Source organism: Wyeomyia smithii, chromosome 3 (genome assembly GCF_029784165.1).
Source record: "Wyeomyia smithii strain HCP4-BCI-WySm-NY-G18 chromosome 3, ASM2978416v1, whole genome shotgun sequence".
Lineage (NCBI taxonomy): Eukaryota > Metazoa > Arthropoda > Insecta > Diptera > Culicidae > Wyeomyia > Wyeomyia smithii.
Window position 1 is genome coordinate 276,988,222 of NC_073696.1, and position 16,392 is coordinate 277,004,613.

Here is a 16,392-nt window from a genome sequence, read left to right on the forward strand (position 1 = left end):
ATTCCGTAACCCTTTAGCCTTTCCGATGGTATCTGCTCCCGATAGTGCGTCATCGACGTTGAACGACCTGAGTACCTCCTTAGAAACATCGGAAAAGGAATCTCTTTCATCGTTCGCCAACTGTACTAGTGATCGAGTCGCCAGAAACCCTGCTGGACCGATTCCGTACGTTACACGAAGCAATTCAATATCAATTAACTGTTGCGAACTATCGTCTCTCCACACAATCTGTTGGTATTTGGTGTCGGCGCCATCGACCAACACTTGTTCATACATCCGTTGCCCATCTGCGGAGAAAACGTATCTGGGCAGTCTCCAGCGTAGGATTATGTCGAAGAGTGGGCATTGAACAGTTGGTGCTTCCATTAACACATCACGTCCGTAGTCGTCTTCGCCGACGCGTTATTCACCACTCGTAATTTCGTTGTAGAGCTGTCCGGTTTCATTACACAGTGGTGCGGCAGATAATAAGCTCCGTGGGTGTCAATCTCGGTCGGGTCCAAGACTCTTGCGTGGCCGCTGTCCAGAAGCTTATGTACGGAATCCTTATACATTTTCTTCTGCTCAGGGTGCTTATTCAACCTTTTCTCCAGTGCCATGAACTGTTTCACCGCCTGGCCTCTCAAAGGACTGGCATCTTCACGGAACGGTAGCCTCACTACGTATCTCCCGTCTTCAGCTCAGACATAAGTAGCCTTAAAGAATTTTTCGCAGTCGTTGTTCTTCAAGGGCTCGTTTGTCTGCTCATCATATCCCAAAAACGTTTCATCAGATCGTAAAGCCTTTCGTCGTTCCGTTTTATGGCAGTGGCTTGACAAACTTGAACTTCAGTAACCTTCCCCGAATTGTGCACTGGTCCAGCGACCAACCACCCTAGCAAACTCTCTTGCAACAATGTAAGGTCTTCAGCCATGCGGATCTTCCTTGCTTGAATCAGGTCGTAGAACACTTCTGCGCCGATCAACATATCAACCCGACTTGGATCACAGAATTTCGGGTCTGCCAGTCGTAAATTTGTCGGTATTGGCCAACCTGCAGCAGGGTAGTGAACCTGTCACTCGAGGCACTACCAAATAATCCTGAACAAAGAAGTAGTCACTCGTCCTGGATTTCACGGTAGCAGTGATTTTGAACTTCACTGTAGACTTAGCTCCATTCACACCTACCATAGGAATATTCACATACTCCTTCGGCAAGGTCAGGAGATCGCCCATGCTTTCCAACACAAAGTTGGTCATTGCGCCGGAGTCCAGCAAAGCGCGAAACTTGTGCGCCATACCACGTATGTCGATCACATCAACGACCGCAGTCGCTAACAGTACCTGCTCCCGGTTTGAAACGGGGATGACTGTTCCTTCACACTTGCCAACTATCTTCGTTGCCTCATTCTTCGATCCAGAACCTTCAACAACCGGTTTCGCCTCAGTCTTCTCCGTTGCCACTTCCGACGTTTCCAGAGGCCGAATTTCCTTGCTTTTCTATATCGGTTGGTTATATTCATCTTCTTGAATGAATCGCAATTTTCGATCTTATGCTCTTTACTACAGATCGAGCAGCTGTCAGGCTGCTGAACGGTAACTGTGTGCATCTTGCTTGGAAGAGCTGAACCGCCACTTCGAGTAACTGGAGCAACATTTTTCAGTTTGCCTCCATACATCGACTGCTCACAGCGCTCCAACATGTAGCGGTGTTCTCGTAAAAACTCCACCGTCTTTTTAAACTCTGGTAGCTTACCGCGCTCGACTGTAGTCTCCCAGGCCTTACGAGTATCGATGTCTAGTTTAGATGTAATCAGGTTCACTACAATAGCTTCTGACAGCTTATCCTCCATCTTCGAACTGTGGAACGCCAAGGATTCAAAGCGCTTTTCCACAACGTCAAGTAACGACCTCAGCTCAGCATGAGAACCCTTGGCCTTGAACTACCATGCGAAGGTTTTCGTACTTCTTCGTTAAGATCCACCATGCACCCTCGTAGTTGTTGTCATTTAACGTTTGTTGGTCAATCGAACCTTGTGCTCTGCCCACCAAGGCCTTATCAAGGTAGTGTAGCTTTGTGGCAGGTGAGTCTCCAGAACATTTGTCGACGATGTCTTTGAACCGGTCCCTGAATTTGTACCAACTGTCATAATTCACATCAAACGTAGGCAACGGTGTCTGTTGGAGCAGCTGGGATGGCAATATTTGAACCGGTGCGGTGTTTACACTAGTGCCGGGTTGTAAAGCAGGGTAACTCAAGTAATTTGCCATGTCCTTGCGCTGCTGCAAGCTTAGCAATCGAATTCTGCTCATCTTCGTACGTCTGGATCATTTCCGAAAGCGAAATCCGGACATATTCGTAGAACTCCTCAAAATTTCTCACTAGTTTTTATATTTCTCACTCGTCACAATCACAATCGTATTGTTTTACCGCGAATTGAAGCTTTCGATTGCTTTTTCCCACGGAAAAATCACTTCTCTTGACAACGCATGCCAAATCTTCAATCGACCTATTCAAAATGGCTGCCGAATGCACTCAAGCACCGGAACACCACGAAATAATCTCCTCCGAGGAGCCGTTTGCAAGTTGTACTCCACTAGCGGCACAGGCCGTCTTCTTCTTTTTTCTTCGCACTATTCGGTGGAACTCAAACCAGGAATCGCGTGTCCCAGTTGCTTTCCACTGATTGGTTTTTCAGTTTTTTCCCGGCTTCTTCCAGAGCAAAACCCAATTTTCACACCCGAATAACGCGCGATTGGTTTATCTATCCACTTTTCCGTACTATTTCTATCCGGAACGAAAGGACCAAAATGTTTCTCGGAATTTAAGCGGTCAATAAAAAACATGTGGACTGTATTGCCTGTAGGTATAATCCCTTTGTATTCTGTATCGATTCAATGTCTTCTTAACAATGAGGGTTTTTCTAATGCTTGCCTAACCGGAAATTGTATTCTTCAAGAAAATCAAGCCACACGAGATTGCCAAATTATAAGAGAATGGTAGGAATTGGCAAACTACACTGAGGAAAATATTCAAATGATTCAGCACTGTTCGGATTGGAATTTTCAATCAACATTTTGTCTTTCTGGTCGAGAAGAAGTGGTTAACGGGAGAATGCATCAAAAAGAGGAATATACTTTCGCTGACTGGAAAGGAAAGTTCCGCAATTATCTCGCTCGAGCTCAATGCCCAAGTAAAACTCGATGATTTGGTAGTTTGTAGCAAGTTTTCGCTCTAATGCATCAATAAGACGTTCATCCTCACTGGTTCACGAAACCACGCTTCATCGTAATCCGTCCCATAACGTTAGTGAAATCCTTGGGCCCATAACCTATTGGCTGCCAAGTGGAATAATTGGACTGGACTCAAAATATTTTGAAGAACTATTTAAAAGTGTGTCTTTATTCAACGGTTGTATGATTAGAACTGAATGATTTTAAACTCTAGGGTTATATGTAGATGTTACTTCTACTCGCAGTTGTTTGCATCATATGTCGTCAGTTTCTAGCTCCGGTTATGGTTCCACTTCCAATTCTGCATTTGCGGAGTATTGCGACACGATACAAATGTTGGCGAAAAAAAAAATTAAATTTTGGTTTTATAATTTTTAGAATCGCGCATCATTCTAACTACCATTCCTATTGTTTCTTCCAGCTTGGGAACGGACAAAAGCTCCCTATTCGTTGCCATGTGCATACTTGTTATGCAACTCAAAACTGAGAAACGCATCGACATTTGCTCGGTGGTAAGAAAGCTTCGAGCACAACGTAGTTTAATGATTGAAACATATGTAAGTGTGTTACGTGTGATAGTAAGCGATTTTTTTTCCTAATTTCACCCCCTCTTTTTTTCCTGCAGGCACAATACGAGTTTCTGCATAGGGCGATTGTAAATTTTGCTGACTTATACAAAATCTCGTTAGGCATAGCATCCGATTGTTGATAAGTTCCGACTGAAAGTGATAAATCAACTCAACAAACCGCAGCAACAACCACCACATCATCAACAGTAGAACAGCGAAAACAGAAAAAAAACACAAAAAACTAAAAACGTAAATTGTGTGATCCTAACAAAAAAAAAACAAAATATCGACACACCTCTTATGTGGAGAACTGAAGAAACTCAATCCTATCATATTATACACACACATACACACACACAAACACTACATCTTCTACACACAGATAATTTTGCTAGCGAATGTGTCGCTCTCCACGCAGGATGAGCGGTCAAAACAAGCGACGAGAGCGCGCTTGTGCTTCGAAGTATGCTTCAATGTATATGTAATAATTTTTAGCTTTTTTTAAGTAAACAAGAAATACAGTTCTAGTGCATGAGTTATATTAGATCCCCGCGACTAATAATGTAAGAAGACATTACGCAAAACAAACAAATCAAACGTCGAAAAGGACGCTGAGATTAGTCTATTCTATTAACATAGTGAAAGCGGAAACGAGGGACGCAGAAAGAGATAGAAAGCGAGAGAGAGGGCAATCATCAAAATGGAGAGATTTGTTATATTAAACCATAATGAATTTTATAACTATTCACACCACTATAAAACGCTAAATTCTTTTAGCCCGCACATGGCATAACATACCTCCTCCCAAACTTGTTTCGCAGACAAAGTAACGAACAATTGCCATTTTTTAGTTGTAAAGTTGTAAACGAAACGTAAGAAGACATGAACAAAACTACCACAACATACCAGATAAATAGTTATTTTCATTCGCAACAAAAAACACACTGAAAACGACAGTCACTACTAGGAAGTCAAAGCAGGTACTTTTTATACTACCCTAGGAAGTGCGAATGGGAAAACGCCACATCCTCCTAGCAAAAAATTAGAAAAGCAAGACAACAGACGACAGCAACAGCAAAAGCGTGTGATCAAATTGTAGGAAGAGAAAAATAAACGGGCAGAAAAAGCGGTGGCGAATGTTAGGAGCTATATAATAAAAAAAAAATAATATTAATAATAATAAAATATTCTAGTTATTTTTCATGTTGAAAAATGCAACCAGAGGAAAGCCAAGCCCAATCTCAAAGATGAAAAAAAAAAAAGAATGAACGAGCGAACGTGCGAACGAGAAGTGAAACAATATGACACTCGTAAACCATTAAGGCAGAAGATGCAAAATATACCTCTATCTGTGTGTAAAATTCAATAACTATTAAGGTATCTGTACCAGTATGATATTTCTATGAGTAACAAAACAACAAATAAAACGAAAGGAAACAAAAGATCAACAACAAACAACCAACCAACCGGATGCTGAAACGCTACAATTTACTAACACTAAACATAATGTCTGTATTTATCAACAACAAGAAAGCAGCAGCAGCTAAAACGAAAATATACACACAAAAACACACTACAAGACAGTTGATAAGTGATGCATAAAAGCTTGTGTATAAAACCGAAACGGAGCTGTGAGTGAACGTTCTTTGGATGACGGCCGATTTTGTAGGTTCGTTTCTTTAGACATATTGGCAACATTGTATTGATTTTATTTTCTAGAAAAACAAACGCTTTGCGTTTTGGTGTGTCATTGAAGTGAACAAATTTTCCGGACTAGCTAAAATTAGGAGACGTCTGCACTCAAATTTACTCGAGTTCGGTTTCTGCAGCTATTTTCAAGTTAATTTGAATCAAACTGAGGTAAGTGATACTTCACCACTTATTGTAGACTAACTCGTGACTCAACACTTTATTAAGCAGACATTGACATTTGGTTTGCTCTAAAAAACTCAAACACAAGAGTCCAAAAATATGAATCTGAATGAGATATGATTACAAATCCTGAAATGAGGTTGTTCTGAAACAAATCTAATGACTATTTAAATTTCTCTATCAAAGCATATTGCTAAGCAGGGATGTTATCTGCGGTCGTGTCTTATAAACAACCTCCTCTACTATTTAACAGTGATGCGATATATGTATTGGATTATTAAATTGAACGTTTGAAGAGTTAGCAGGATCGTGATGTTAGCCTCCTATTCTTTTGTGGATTTTTCGACGGTTGGCTGTGAAGTCTGTTTCAAAAGGGTAGGAGGCTAGATTTCGAATCAAAAATTGCAATTTAACATGGAAAAATAACAAAATTATAGATTATTGTACCATTCGGTGAATGATTTATTACTATAATGGTTTATTACTTCAATTAAAGAAATGTGTGACACGCATTGCTGCTGACACAATATGTGGGATTCCTTGCTGCTCGGGAACAGTAACTATTGCATCTGGCAGCACCTTGCATTTGTTGAGAATGAGAAATGAAATACAGCTATAAGAAAAACATTATTGAAACAAATTTTTGATCTTCTTTGTTAAAGAGAACTTGTAAAAGTTGTGAAATATCACGAGTATTACACGCTTGATTTTTAAAATTAGCGTCAAAATGCCAAATTCGGTTTTCTTTTAATTTAGTGAAAGCAATTGTGGAAATTTCCACTTGTATAATAACTGTGTAACAAACAAAAACATGCATACCTTTTGACGTAGGACTACGTCTAACCGCACTATACCGAGATACATTCCGCGAAAACTAAAACCAAGATGTAACGACGGAATGAAAGATTTCAAACGGTTATACTGATGTAACCACATGATGGACCACAATAATCGATATGTCGTTGGATTGATAAAATGATGGACAATTTTGTGATTCTTCAATTTTCATTATCACTTCATTGTTAAACAGTGAAAATTGAATAAAAGTTTCAAGGTCGAATGTTCACCAACAATGTACCAATCATATGCGAGCACGCCTAGCACAGACTTCATGAACAGGCACCAACTGCCTGCTGTGATATCCGTATAGCAGTGGCAAAAAAAATTTGACAGAATCTCCCCGTCCCAATAGGTCAACTAATGTTAGCTTCCATGAGCCTAGACTATTTTGATGTCTTGAAGGTGAAGCTTTTTCGGAGAGTTCGTAACCACCTCCACTATCAGACAGTATTACGTTCTGCTATTAACAAATATGTTAATGTTGATAAAACTGATGTCTTGAAGGAGAATATGATGGCACAGGCAACAGTACTGCACCGAGCAATGTATGAATAGAGCGCTGGTTACTCGTCGTCTATCAGTGCAGAAAAACTCGATATTCGTTTTTGTGCAGTCAAGCCAAGTGGAAACTACATTGCCGCTGTTGACGACGCACAGTGGGGCGTGGAACACAATCGAATTGCCGTTTGAATTGTCTTCTTCTTCTTCTTCGTTTCGTATAGCAGCAAATATCAGAATTCAATATGATTTTTCGGATGTCGCAAAATAGGCTGCGCCGCCGGGGACAACAAAATGCGTTGTTTATTTTTGAACTCTACACTCTGCCTTTTTTTAGATTTATTTAAATAACTAAATATAAGGTATTTAAAAGACAATAGAAAACCAAAATGCTCCGTACAGATCTTTGAATATGTAGTAAAACGAGCTGTACTGATGATTATATTTTACTAGCTAAATGAATTTAGTCCAATATGACAATACTAGTTGCATCACGCGGTGGCGGTTTAGAGAAAAACCAAATTCATTTCATCTTGATATTAGAGTTCCGACGTTAGTGTTTGTATTTTTCAATTGAAATTTTTTTGAATTAGCATTTGCAAGAAAATATTACTTTCCATAACCTTACTTTTAATTGAACAACGCTATGCAAACATTAATTGCTGAGGCTAATGTTGTGCATCACTCTAGCCCAGTTTATTTTCGAAGATAACGGACATATAACTTTCAAATATGGTATCTTCGTTGTTCTTTGGTATCTTGAAACTGATCAAATTTTTTTCTGATTGATTCTGTATACTGATAAAATGTTTAAATTGACCTGAATTGAATGTTAACATGTTCATAAAATTCTATGTCAATTTCAAATTTTCTGTGAATATACATTTTCTACTAAAACTGTAATTCGTTATCGATATTTTTTCCACGAGCTTGTAATTACAGGAAAAACATTTATGTGACATCTTTGCCGCTTTGTGATCGGTGAGTGAGCCAACTTCAACACGACTAATAGATATAGAAGGAAGTTTAATTTCTACTAAATCGTAATCAATTAAATATTTTATAGAAGGTTGCCTTTTCGCGCATTGAAGAAAATTCGCTGTATTAGAATGAAAGGTATTCATCAATGGTCCAGAAACCAAATTTAGGGGAAAACCAAGTATCTAATTTTTTTACTTTTGTAGATAGAAAACCTTGTTTTACAATTTTATAGCTCCAATAATTTTAAGTAACTTTGTAAAATAAAGTTTTTTTCTAAAACATTGCTATAGAGCTCTAGACTCAAATTTTCTCCTAAATTTGGTTTCTGGACCATTTTGAATGTTAAAGAGAATATTTTTTCTTCTAAGATAGAGTGCTGCAAATAAATAATCAAAATACAGACCCCGTTCGATTTTGGCAACACCTCAGAATTTTTTCTGTTGCCAAAATCGAACCATGCCAATAATGAACGGTTTTTTTCATTACTTTTTTGACTTTTTAAATGGTCAAAGACGACCCTAACAGTAGAAACGGCCACCAATGAACTAGTTTTAGTTCCAAGTCGTTTGAGGTGTCGCTTGATGAATTTGGGCTGACGACCTAGATACTTGATATTACCACCGGAACCAAAACACCTTCCTTTTGGAAGATGTTGAGCTTAAATTGGTTAAAACAAATCAAGCAAACTACAAAAGTAAAACGAGCTCAAATCAAACATAGCTTCTAAATAAAATTATAAAATTATTGTGGTCCTACGTCAACTATGCGGTCGTGTCTTGGTTACCACCCTTCTACTATTTAGCATTACGATCTCGCTCTTGTCCCTTTCGAAGCAAACCAAACCCCAATTCAATATCGCGATCAATGCCATGACTCGATATTGCATTTGTCGCTGTTTTTCCCTGATCAGATAGATCACACTAATAACTGCACACAGGCATGGAAACGGCGACGGGTCCTCTATTCTGTTAAATTGATTTCGATTTAACAAAGTCAAATTATAAAACATAATCCTTGAAAATCGATACATAGATTACCTCTTCAGCACTGAAGACTCATCGTTACAGGAAACTAAACGATGTAAAATCCAAGCTACTAAAAGGGTCAATGCAGTGATTTGATATACCATCCACGAGGAACGTTTCCAAAGCAGGTACACTATTAATGATAAATATCCCACAAACAGCGGACGCGTGACTTCTGCTAAGCCCATTTTTTTTTTTTTTTTTTTAAGGGGGATTTGTTAGTAGCTTAAGTATTTATGATAAATATTAGTAAATAATGAGTATGTGTGTCCAATCACAAATGGTGACTTCTCAACACTGTTAGAAATTTGTAATTTTAATTGTTAGGATTTGTTTGCTTTCGCAATTAGGACTTATCATTCGTAGGGATTTAAACCTACTTGTCAGAAAAGGGGAAGTAAACTTACAACTAACTTAATTGCTAACTTATTGGCTATAAAGAGAGCTTATCGTAGCAATTGAGGATTGCAACGATTTTTGTCGAAAATTGTTAATAATTTTATTTGACATAGCTTCTAATGGTTCAACACCAGTAAGTCTATGTAATTCGAGTGTACCAAACCAAGGAGGACGCTTCAAAATCATTTTCAGAATTTTATTCTGAATCCTTTGAAGCGTTTTCTTCCTTGTTGAACAGCAACTTGACCAGATCGGTACAGCATAAAGCATTGCTGGTCTAAAAATTTGTTTGTAAATCAAAAGTTTGTTCTTTAAACAAAGTTTAGAATTCCTGTTAATGAGAGGATATAAACATCTCGTATATTTGATGCACTTGGCTTGTATACTCTCAATGTGCTCTTTGAAAATAAGTTTTTCTGCTAAGCCCATTGTGAGCTGCAACTGAACAAGTCTCAGGTCGAAAACTAATAAACTTAACATTCAATCGGACTGTTTACGTATTGCGATAAAGCACTTCATTTTTTTTCGTTGCACACTTTATTTATCTTGTTCATTGCATTATTTATTCGATTTAGGAAAAAAATCAAGTATATATAGATAGGTTCAAGATGAATCATCATCACATTGTTAAATCAGTCACTGTTTACATTGAGTGTTCGTACACTTGACTCAATTCGTCACACCACACTGCAAGTACAAGAGATTCAGAGTTGATTTCAAATTAAATCACAGTTTTTCGATGAAATGATTTAGTGTTATTGAAATTGTCTGATGGAAATCGTGAGAACGTTTAATGGATGACAGTAAAACTAACACGCGAAGTAGAATGCTTCCAGCGGTAGGGACTAGAGATGACTGACACCACCAGTAAATACTCTCCTGATGGCAGTGAGCCTAGGAAATCTAGTGCGATATCGATCCGAAGTTTTTCCGGAAGTGCACGGAACCGAACTGTCGGACAACGCACTCAAAACTTCCGTGTTGTTCGAAAGCAAACCAAGAATTCTGAAAAGTTCTCTGCATTTTCTGAGTTGTAAATAAGTGCTAACGTTTGCGGTAAAAAAATGGACAAAAATGGCCGGTATTTCATGGGTTTATTTTTAATCGCACTGACGAAACTACTCATGCATCATCAATCATAGTAACCCATGAGTTAGCAAAACAAATTTGACAGCTCTATCAGTCAAACTCTAACTGTAATGGCGAAAAAAGTGAAGCTATTTCGTTCAGAAGTGTGCTCGTTCAAAGAATGGTACCCCGCCGCGTCAAAAACGAAAACGGACATCGTGCGGCACTGTTTGGACGCCGGGTATGCCCGTTCCGGCATCTACAACAAGAAGCTTCAAAGGATGCTGAAAAGGAAGACCGAGGGAAAAGTATCTAAATCGCTGCGTGCATTTGGCCGGAAGGTTAGTGCATGCGGTAAAACAGTGAAAAAGTATCTGGAGAACATAGACATACATGTCAGGAAGCGGCAGTCCCATCCACTGGTCTTGGAGCTGCATGCAATGACGCAGCGACAGCGGTTGAATAAGATGGTCAAGTCGATTTTCCCGGCGAATCGCGACGTGGCAGTGGTGATGGAAGACGAAACCTATCTCACCCTGGATGGCAACGACTAGCAGGGCATTTCGTATTTTACCTCCCCCACGAAGGAAGTGAGCACCGATGTGAAGTTTATTTCACAGACCAAGTTCCCCAAGAAGGTGCAGCTGTGGCTGACAACCAGCGAAGAAGGTCAAAGCTGCTCTTCTTTCGCTCCGGGCTGGTTGTGAACGGGGAAATTTATAGTACAAAGTGCCTGCCAGAAGTTGCGTCGTTCATCAAGAAATACCATAAGGGCGAAGACACGGTGTTCTGGCCAGATTTGGCGTCGGCTCACTACTCGAAGCGATCGTGGGAGGAGATGGAGCGGCTAAATATCGATGTGGTACCGAAGTCGGCGAATCCGCCCAACGTCCCCCAGCTGCGTCCCATCGAGAATTTCTGGGCAAACTTGAAGCGCAAGATCTATTCCAACAATTTTGTCGCGGAAACTGAGAAGGAAGTATTTGATGAATAAAACGAAAAAAGAACTCGTAAACATGTTATCGTCCGCCATTGTGATTGTTCCGGTTAACTGACGGATGGCCGCACTGGAGAGAACCCGATCGGGATAAGATTCCAGAACATTCCGACGGTTATAAACGCAGGATCCCAACGTGTAGTCGGGGAGATCGTTACCATCAAGGCAATTGGTCAAGTTTTGCTATTTTACAAAAGCTATACCGACGAATTCTTACTTGTTAGATTTTCGGCCTGAAACTGCTAATATAGCCACAATAGTACCGAGTAACTCCGCCTGCGATAGTTGATTGGTGAAGCTGGTGCCAGAGAACCACGTGTCCCACACCACCGCACGTGCTCTCCACCACCGTCACCGCTACCTCCAAACTCTTGCCATCTGCCACCCGTGGGATTCAACTCAGCCGCAGTCAGTAAGTCCAACAGAATTTAACCAGTTTTAGTAGTTGTCCTCAATGAATTAAATTAGTGAACGTAACACACTGAATTTTATTTCGGCAGATTTGCGATCCCTAGTCCCAATATGGGTATTTCTGCCTGTAGCCTAAAGATCGGAAATTAATTTCACACGCCATTTTGAAATTTAAGGTGGTGACTTTCGGTTTGTCTGGTGTTGTTTCGAAGTCTCTGGACAGCATCCTGTTTCCGAAAATATTCATAGGCGGTGGTTATTTTGTTTTCAGTGCAAAGGGGAACGTTTTTCCCGCAAAATGCATGTTTTGAATGCTAAGAATTGCATTTAAAATTTTTTTTCGGCATTTAGTGAGGAACATTAAAATAAAAAGATGAAGAAAATCGGCTCAGTAATTTTACCGCAATCGTAACCACGGCAAATTCATTTTTTGTGGTAAAAGCGTAAAAAGTTTAAAGTTTAGCTTTTACGGTCGTGACGAGGCGCGATTCAAATTGCTCTAACGTTCTCCCTATTACTCAGATCTTTATGAAATTTTGAGAAAACATTCTCAAGAGTTGTACTTTAAGATAATGCATTATTTTTTTCGATTTCTCGAAAACTTAAGAGGTTTTCGTTTTTTCTTTTCAATGGATTTTATTCAACCTTCGAATTCGTTTGAGGAGAAAATTCCGTTAATATTCATTAAAATTTACGACAGATTACAGTAAATGATTTAAACTAGATCGAATACTTATTTATAGCTGTGAAATATTCCAATTTTAAAATGCTGCATCAGCAGCAAAACCTCTTCCCCAAATACAGTCAAACCTGTTTTTGTGCGAGGGATAGGGACCGCACAAAATAAATCGCACACAAAAAAAAATCATTTGAAACTTCAAGTGTAGCTATAAAACAATGTTTCCACATTATTGAAAAAATCTTTTTTTTATGCGGACCGCATAAAAAAAAATCTCATTTGAGAATTTTAGAAGATACCTATGAGAGCATCCTTGAACATCTGATTGGTAAACGTTACTTTTTCAAACATACTAATCTTCTTAACCGCTATCCTACGTAGGCTAGCAATACGTAACTTATCCTACGTAAACTGGCTCAAATAGTAATTGGCTGACGCAATCCTTAGGGAACATTCATAAATGACGTAGCAGGGGTGGGGGTTCAAGCCAAGCTACGTAGCAAACATGAAACTAAGAAAAACATTTGGATTATTTCTAATTGTTCTTTTTTATCACTGTTTTGTCTGCTTAGGGTCATTTTTATTCTTCCTTGTCTTTTCTTGTTCATTAATGACTCAAGGTATGTTTTGGATGATAAAATTTGCAAAAAAAAATATGTGGGGGGAGGGGTTGTTATAAAGCTACGTAATTATCTAGAGGGGGGTCCTGACTTTGTGACGAAATGCTACGATGGGGGAGGAGGGGGTCAAAAAAACCTAAAAAAAAGCTACGTCATTTATGGATGTTCCCTTATGTAATGCGTTAAAATTCATTTCGTGGATCGAAAAAACTAAATTGTTGCAAATCTCGTCGGATGTGGTCCTTTTTCATGTACCGCAAAAAAAATTCGCACAAATAAAAAAAAGTATATAAAAAGTCGCACAAAATAAAATTCACACAAAAAAAAACGTCGCACAAAAACAGGTTTGACTGTATTCTATTCAACAATGCTTTTAATTTTTTTCTGCATTAACGGAAAAGATGGCCAAAACTACCAGGCCGTTCGAATTCCAGCGATCGCACCAGGCTGGTGTGGTAACTTATATTGGTTTTTGTTTTCTGCATAAATTTTTCGTTGAATCTCCATTAAACTGAAGAAATACATCACAGTGGCCACAGGGAAGTACCGATGCGGTTGCCATCAATTTTGCTCATATGAGTAATGATTACATCGAACTGTACCTGTACTGTACTGAGACAACCCACGCCACACTACCGCTGCTGTGTGTGTAGAGGGTAGTGAAGAGAATATGAAAAGAAACTGACCAAATTTGACGCACTCACAGGCTCCGCCCCTCGTCAGTGAATGTAGAAGTATCGATAAGCCAAAATAAAAATGTCATGCGCAAGTTATTCGATCGATGTGCAACCACTCGGCAGTCTAGTCTCTTCGTAGTATGATCATTCTATACAATTGGGACTAAAACGAAACAAAAACAACTGATCAGTGTCCGTTAGTTCATTTAACAGTAGGAACAGAGCGAAAAAAGAAATAAAAACATGAGAGCCATCGCAGTAGGCAACTACAGGTATAATTATGAAAATAACTTTGACCAATGGCGACTCAAGGCAGCTGGCCATTCGACAGATTGTGATGTGGAAAGGGAAACCGAGGGAAGCGCCTCTCGTATTTATTGCTTTCGCGAGCACTTTGGAAATTCAGGAAACGAAAAAAGAGCAGCATACAAGTTGAGTTAATAAATTCAATTTTCGACTGTATTGTTAAATAAATTTGGAGTCGTAATAAAAGTAAATAAAACTCGACAGCTGAGTGAATTGTGTTTACTATAATTTCCAAAGCTACATGTTTACAATTATCAGTTCTTGTTTTCGGCTGGTAATTTGAATACTACAAGTTATACAGCCCTAGGGTATGTGAAATGGTGACGTGGGACTAAACACTGTAATTAGGGAATTTTTTACATACAGAGTCTGTCGACAGAATCAATGTATTTTGTACGTATTTTTATTTTCAGCCTCCCCTGGAAATCTATTTTTGAAATATATTCAACAACACTCAAAAGAATATCGTTTATATTTGGCGATACTATGCCTGTGTAAGCATATCGTACTTGTTGAAGATGCACCAAGAATTTCCCGTAATGCATCAAAGTCAGAATTAACTCTATACCCTCAAAGACCAAATCCAATAATACTTACGTTATCATAATGAATGGTTTTGTCTTATATGGAATTTAATTTCTTTTATAAAATAATATGGAAGCCCTTAAAAGGTTCATTAACTGGCAAACATAAAAAGATATGTTATCTTAGTAAATAAACCAAAAATTCACAAGCATTCGCAGGCTCTTACTCTTCTATGAATGTGTATATTTGGGGAATTTACTCTTTTGATACTATCCGGTCACGATTATTTAGTGAATATCGAAGATAAAACTAAATTGATATCCGTTGCAAAAATGTACAATTCTTGTTGAGTAATATATGGTAATCATATTTATGAGATAAACTTTCAATCACCATCAACAGCAGCATTGCAGTTTCTGCTCAATCGCACACGAATAGAAATGTACGAACAAAAGTGTACCACTGCAGTACGAATAGTACCGCTGCACTACGAATATTACCGCTGCAGTACGAATAGAAGTGTACCGCTGAAATGTACGAATAGAAGATTACCGCTACATTCATAGACGACGAGAGACCTGCGGTTCTTTGCTCCACTGGTACCGTTGCTTCTATCGGCATGTTTTCTTTCAAGACATCAGTTTTTTTTTTGGTTCTAAGAGCAGGTTTAGAAATTGTTCAAGAATGGGGATTGTTTCAAACTTTTCGGAAAACTTGTACCTTCGAGACATCATATTAGTCTAAGCTCAAGCAAAAATAAATTGACCTATTGGGACGGGGAGACTCTGTCAATTTTTATTTCGATATTTATACAGAGAATATCACAGGGAACGGATGGTGTCCATTCACGTCGTCTGTGCTTGGAATGCACGCATGTAAATGGTTCATTATTCTCGTGAATTTGTCATTGAAACTTTTTATGAATTTTACCGCTTAGCAATGAAATTAGAGTGATAACTAGCATATTACAAAATTGTTATACATTTTATCTATCCAACAACATATTGGTTATTGTTATCCATCATGTGGTTATGCTGTTATTATCGTTTGAAATCTGACGTAACATTTGCCAGTTTCATTTCCAATTTTACAGAATGCATCCCAGTATAGTAAACAAAGACGTAGTTCCACGTAAAAAAATTTCAGTAATTTCACACTACTGATATTTGTTACCTTTTTAGCCTTTAGAAGCGATTTTCACTCATTTTCTAGCTCAATTTAAACAATAAACAAAATTACTATTTCATTGTTTGGCAAAAGAGCGGGTGGAACAATCTTTAATTGCTAGAAATATCAAAAAGTATAAAGCAAAACCTTTTACCGTCCTACATTCGTCAAACCATTTCACTAAGACCTGAAAAACGTCAAGTTAAGGGGGGACCCTACTCTGGAAAGTTGAAAAATAATGAATTTTCGTGATATTTTTTTCGGATGTTTAGAGAAAGGTGAGGTGTTCGGGCATTTCGGCTATGGATTAAGGTATATTTGAAGATGTATTTTGTGTACCGTGGGTGCCAATATAGTGAGTATTACGCTATTGGCAGTGTTTTTCTCGAAACCATGTTTTTTCAACTGGTGGTAAATTTTTCTCAGCATCTACTGAACCGATTTCGCTGAATTTTTCTTTAACATGTAAAAATGGATTATCTAACTTGTTACGTAGCCGTTTTTTGATATCTGAGTTTTTCAATGTTTTATGATTTTTTAAATAGT

The 16,392-nt window shown here is 38.5% G+C and overlaps 1 protein-coding gene across 1 annotated transcript in view; it reads left to right on the plus strand.

Moving 5' to 3' along the window:
* LOC129729833 (tyrosine-protein phosphatase 69D) overlaps positions 1-5,405 on the plus strand; it is a 30,298-nt gene extending 24,893 nt beyond the window's left edge. The window contains exons 11-12 of the mRNA XM_055688676.1: positions 3,634-3,769; positions 3,838-5,405. Of these exons, the coding sequence (XP_055544651.1) occupies positions 3,634-3,769; positions 3,838-3,921 (220 nt within the window). The 3' untranslated portion in view covers positions 3,922-5,405. The remainder of the gene's footprint in view (positions 1-3,633; positions 3,770-3,837) is intronic.
* Positions 5,406-16,392: the final 10,987 nt, after the last annotated feature.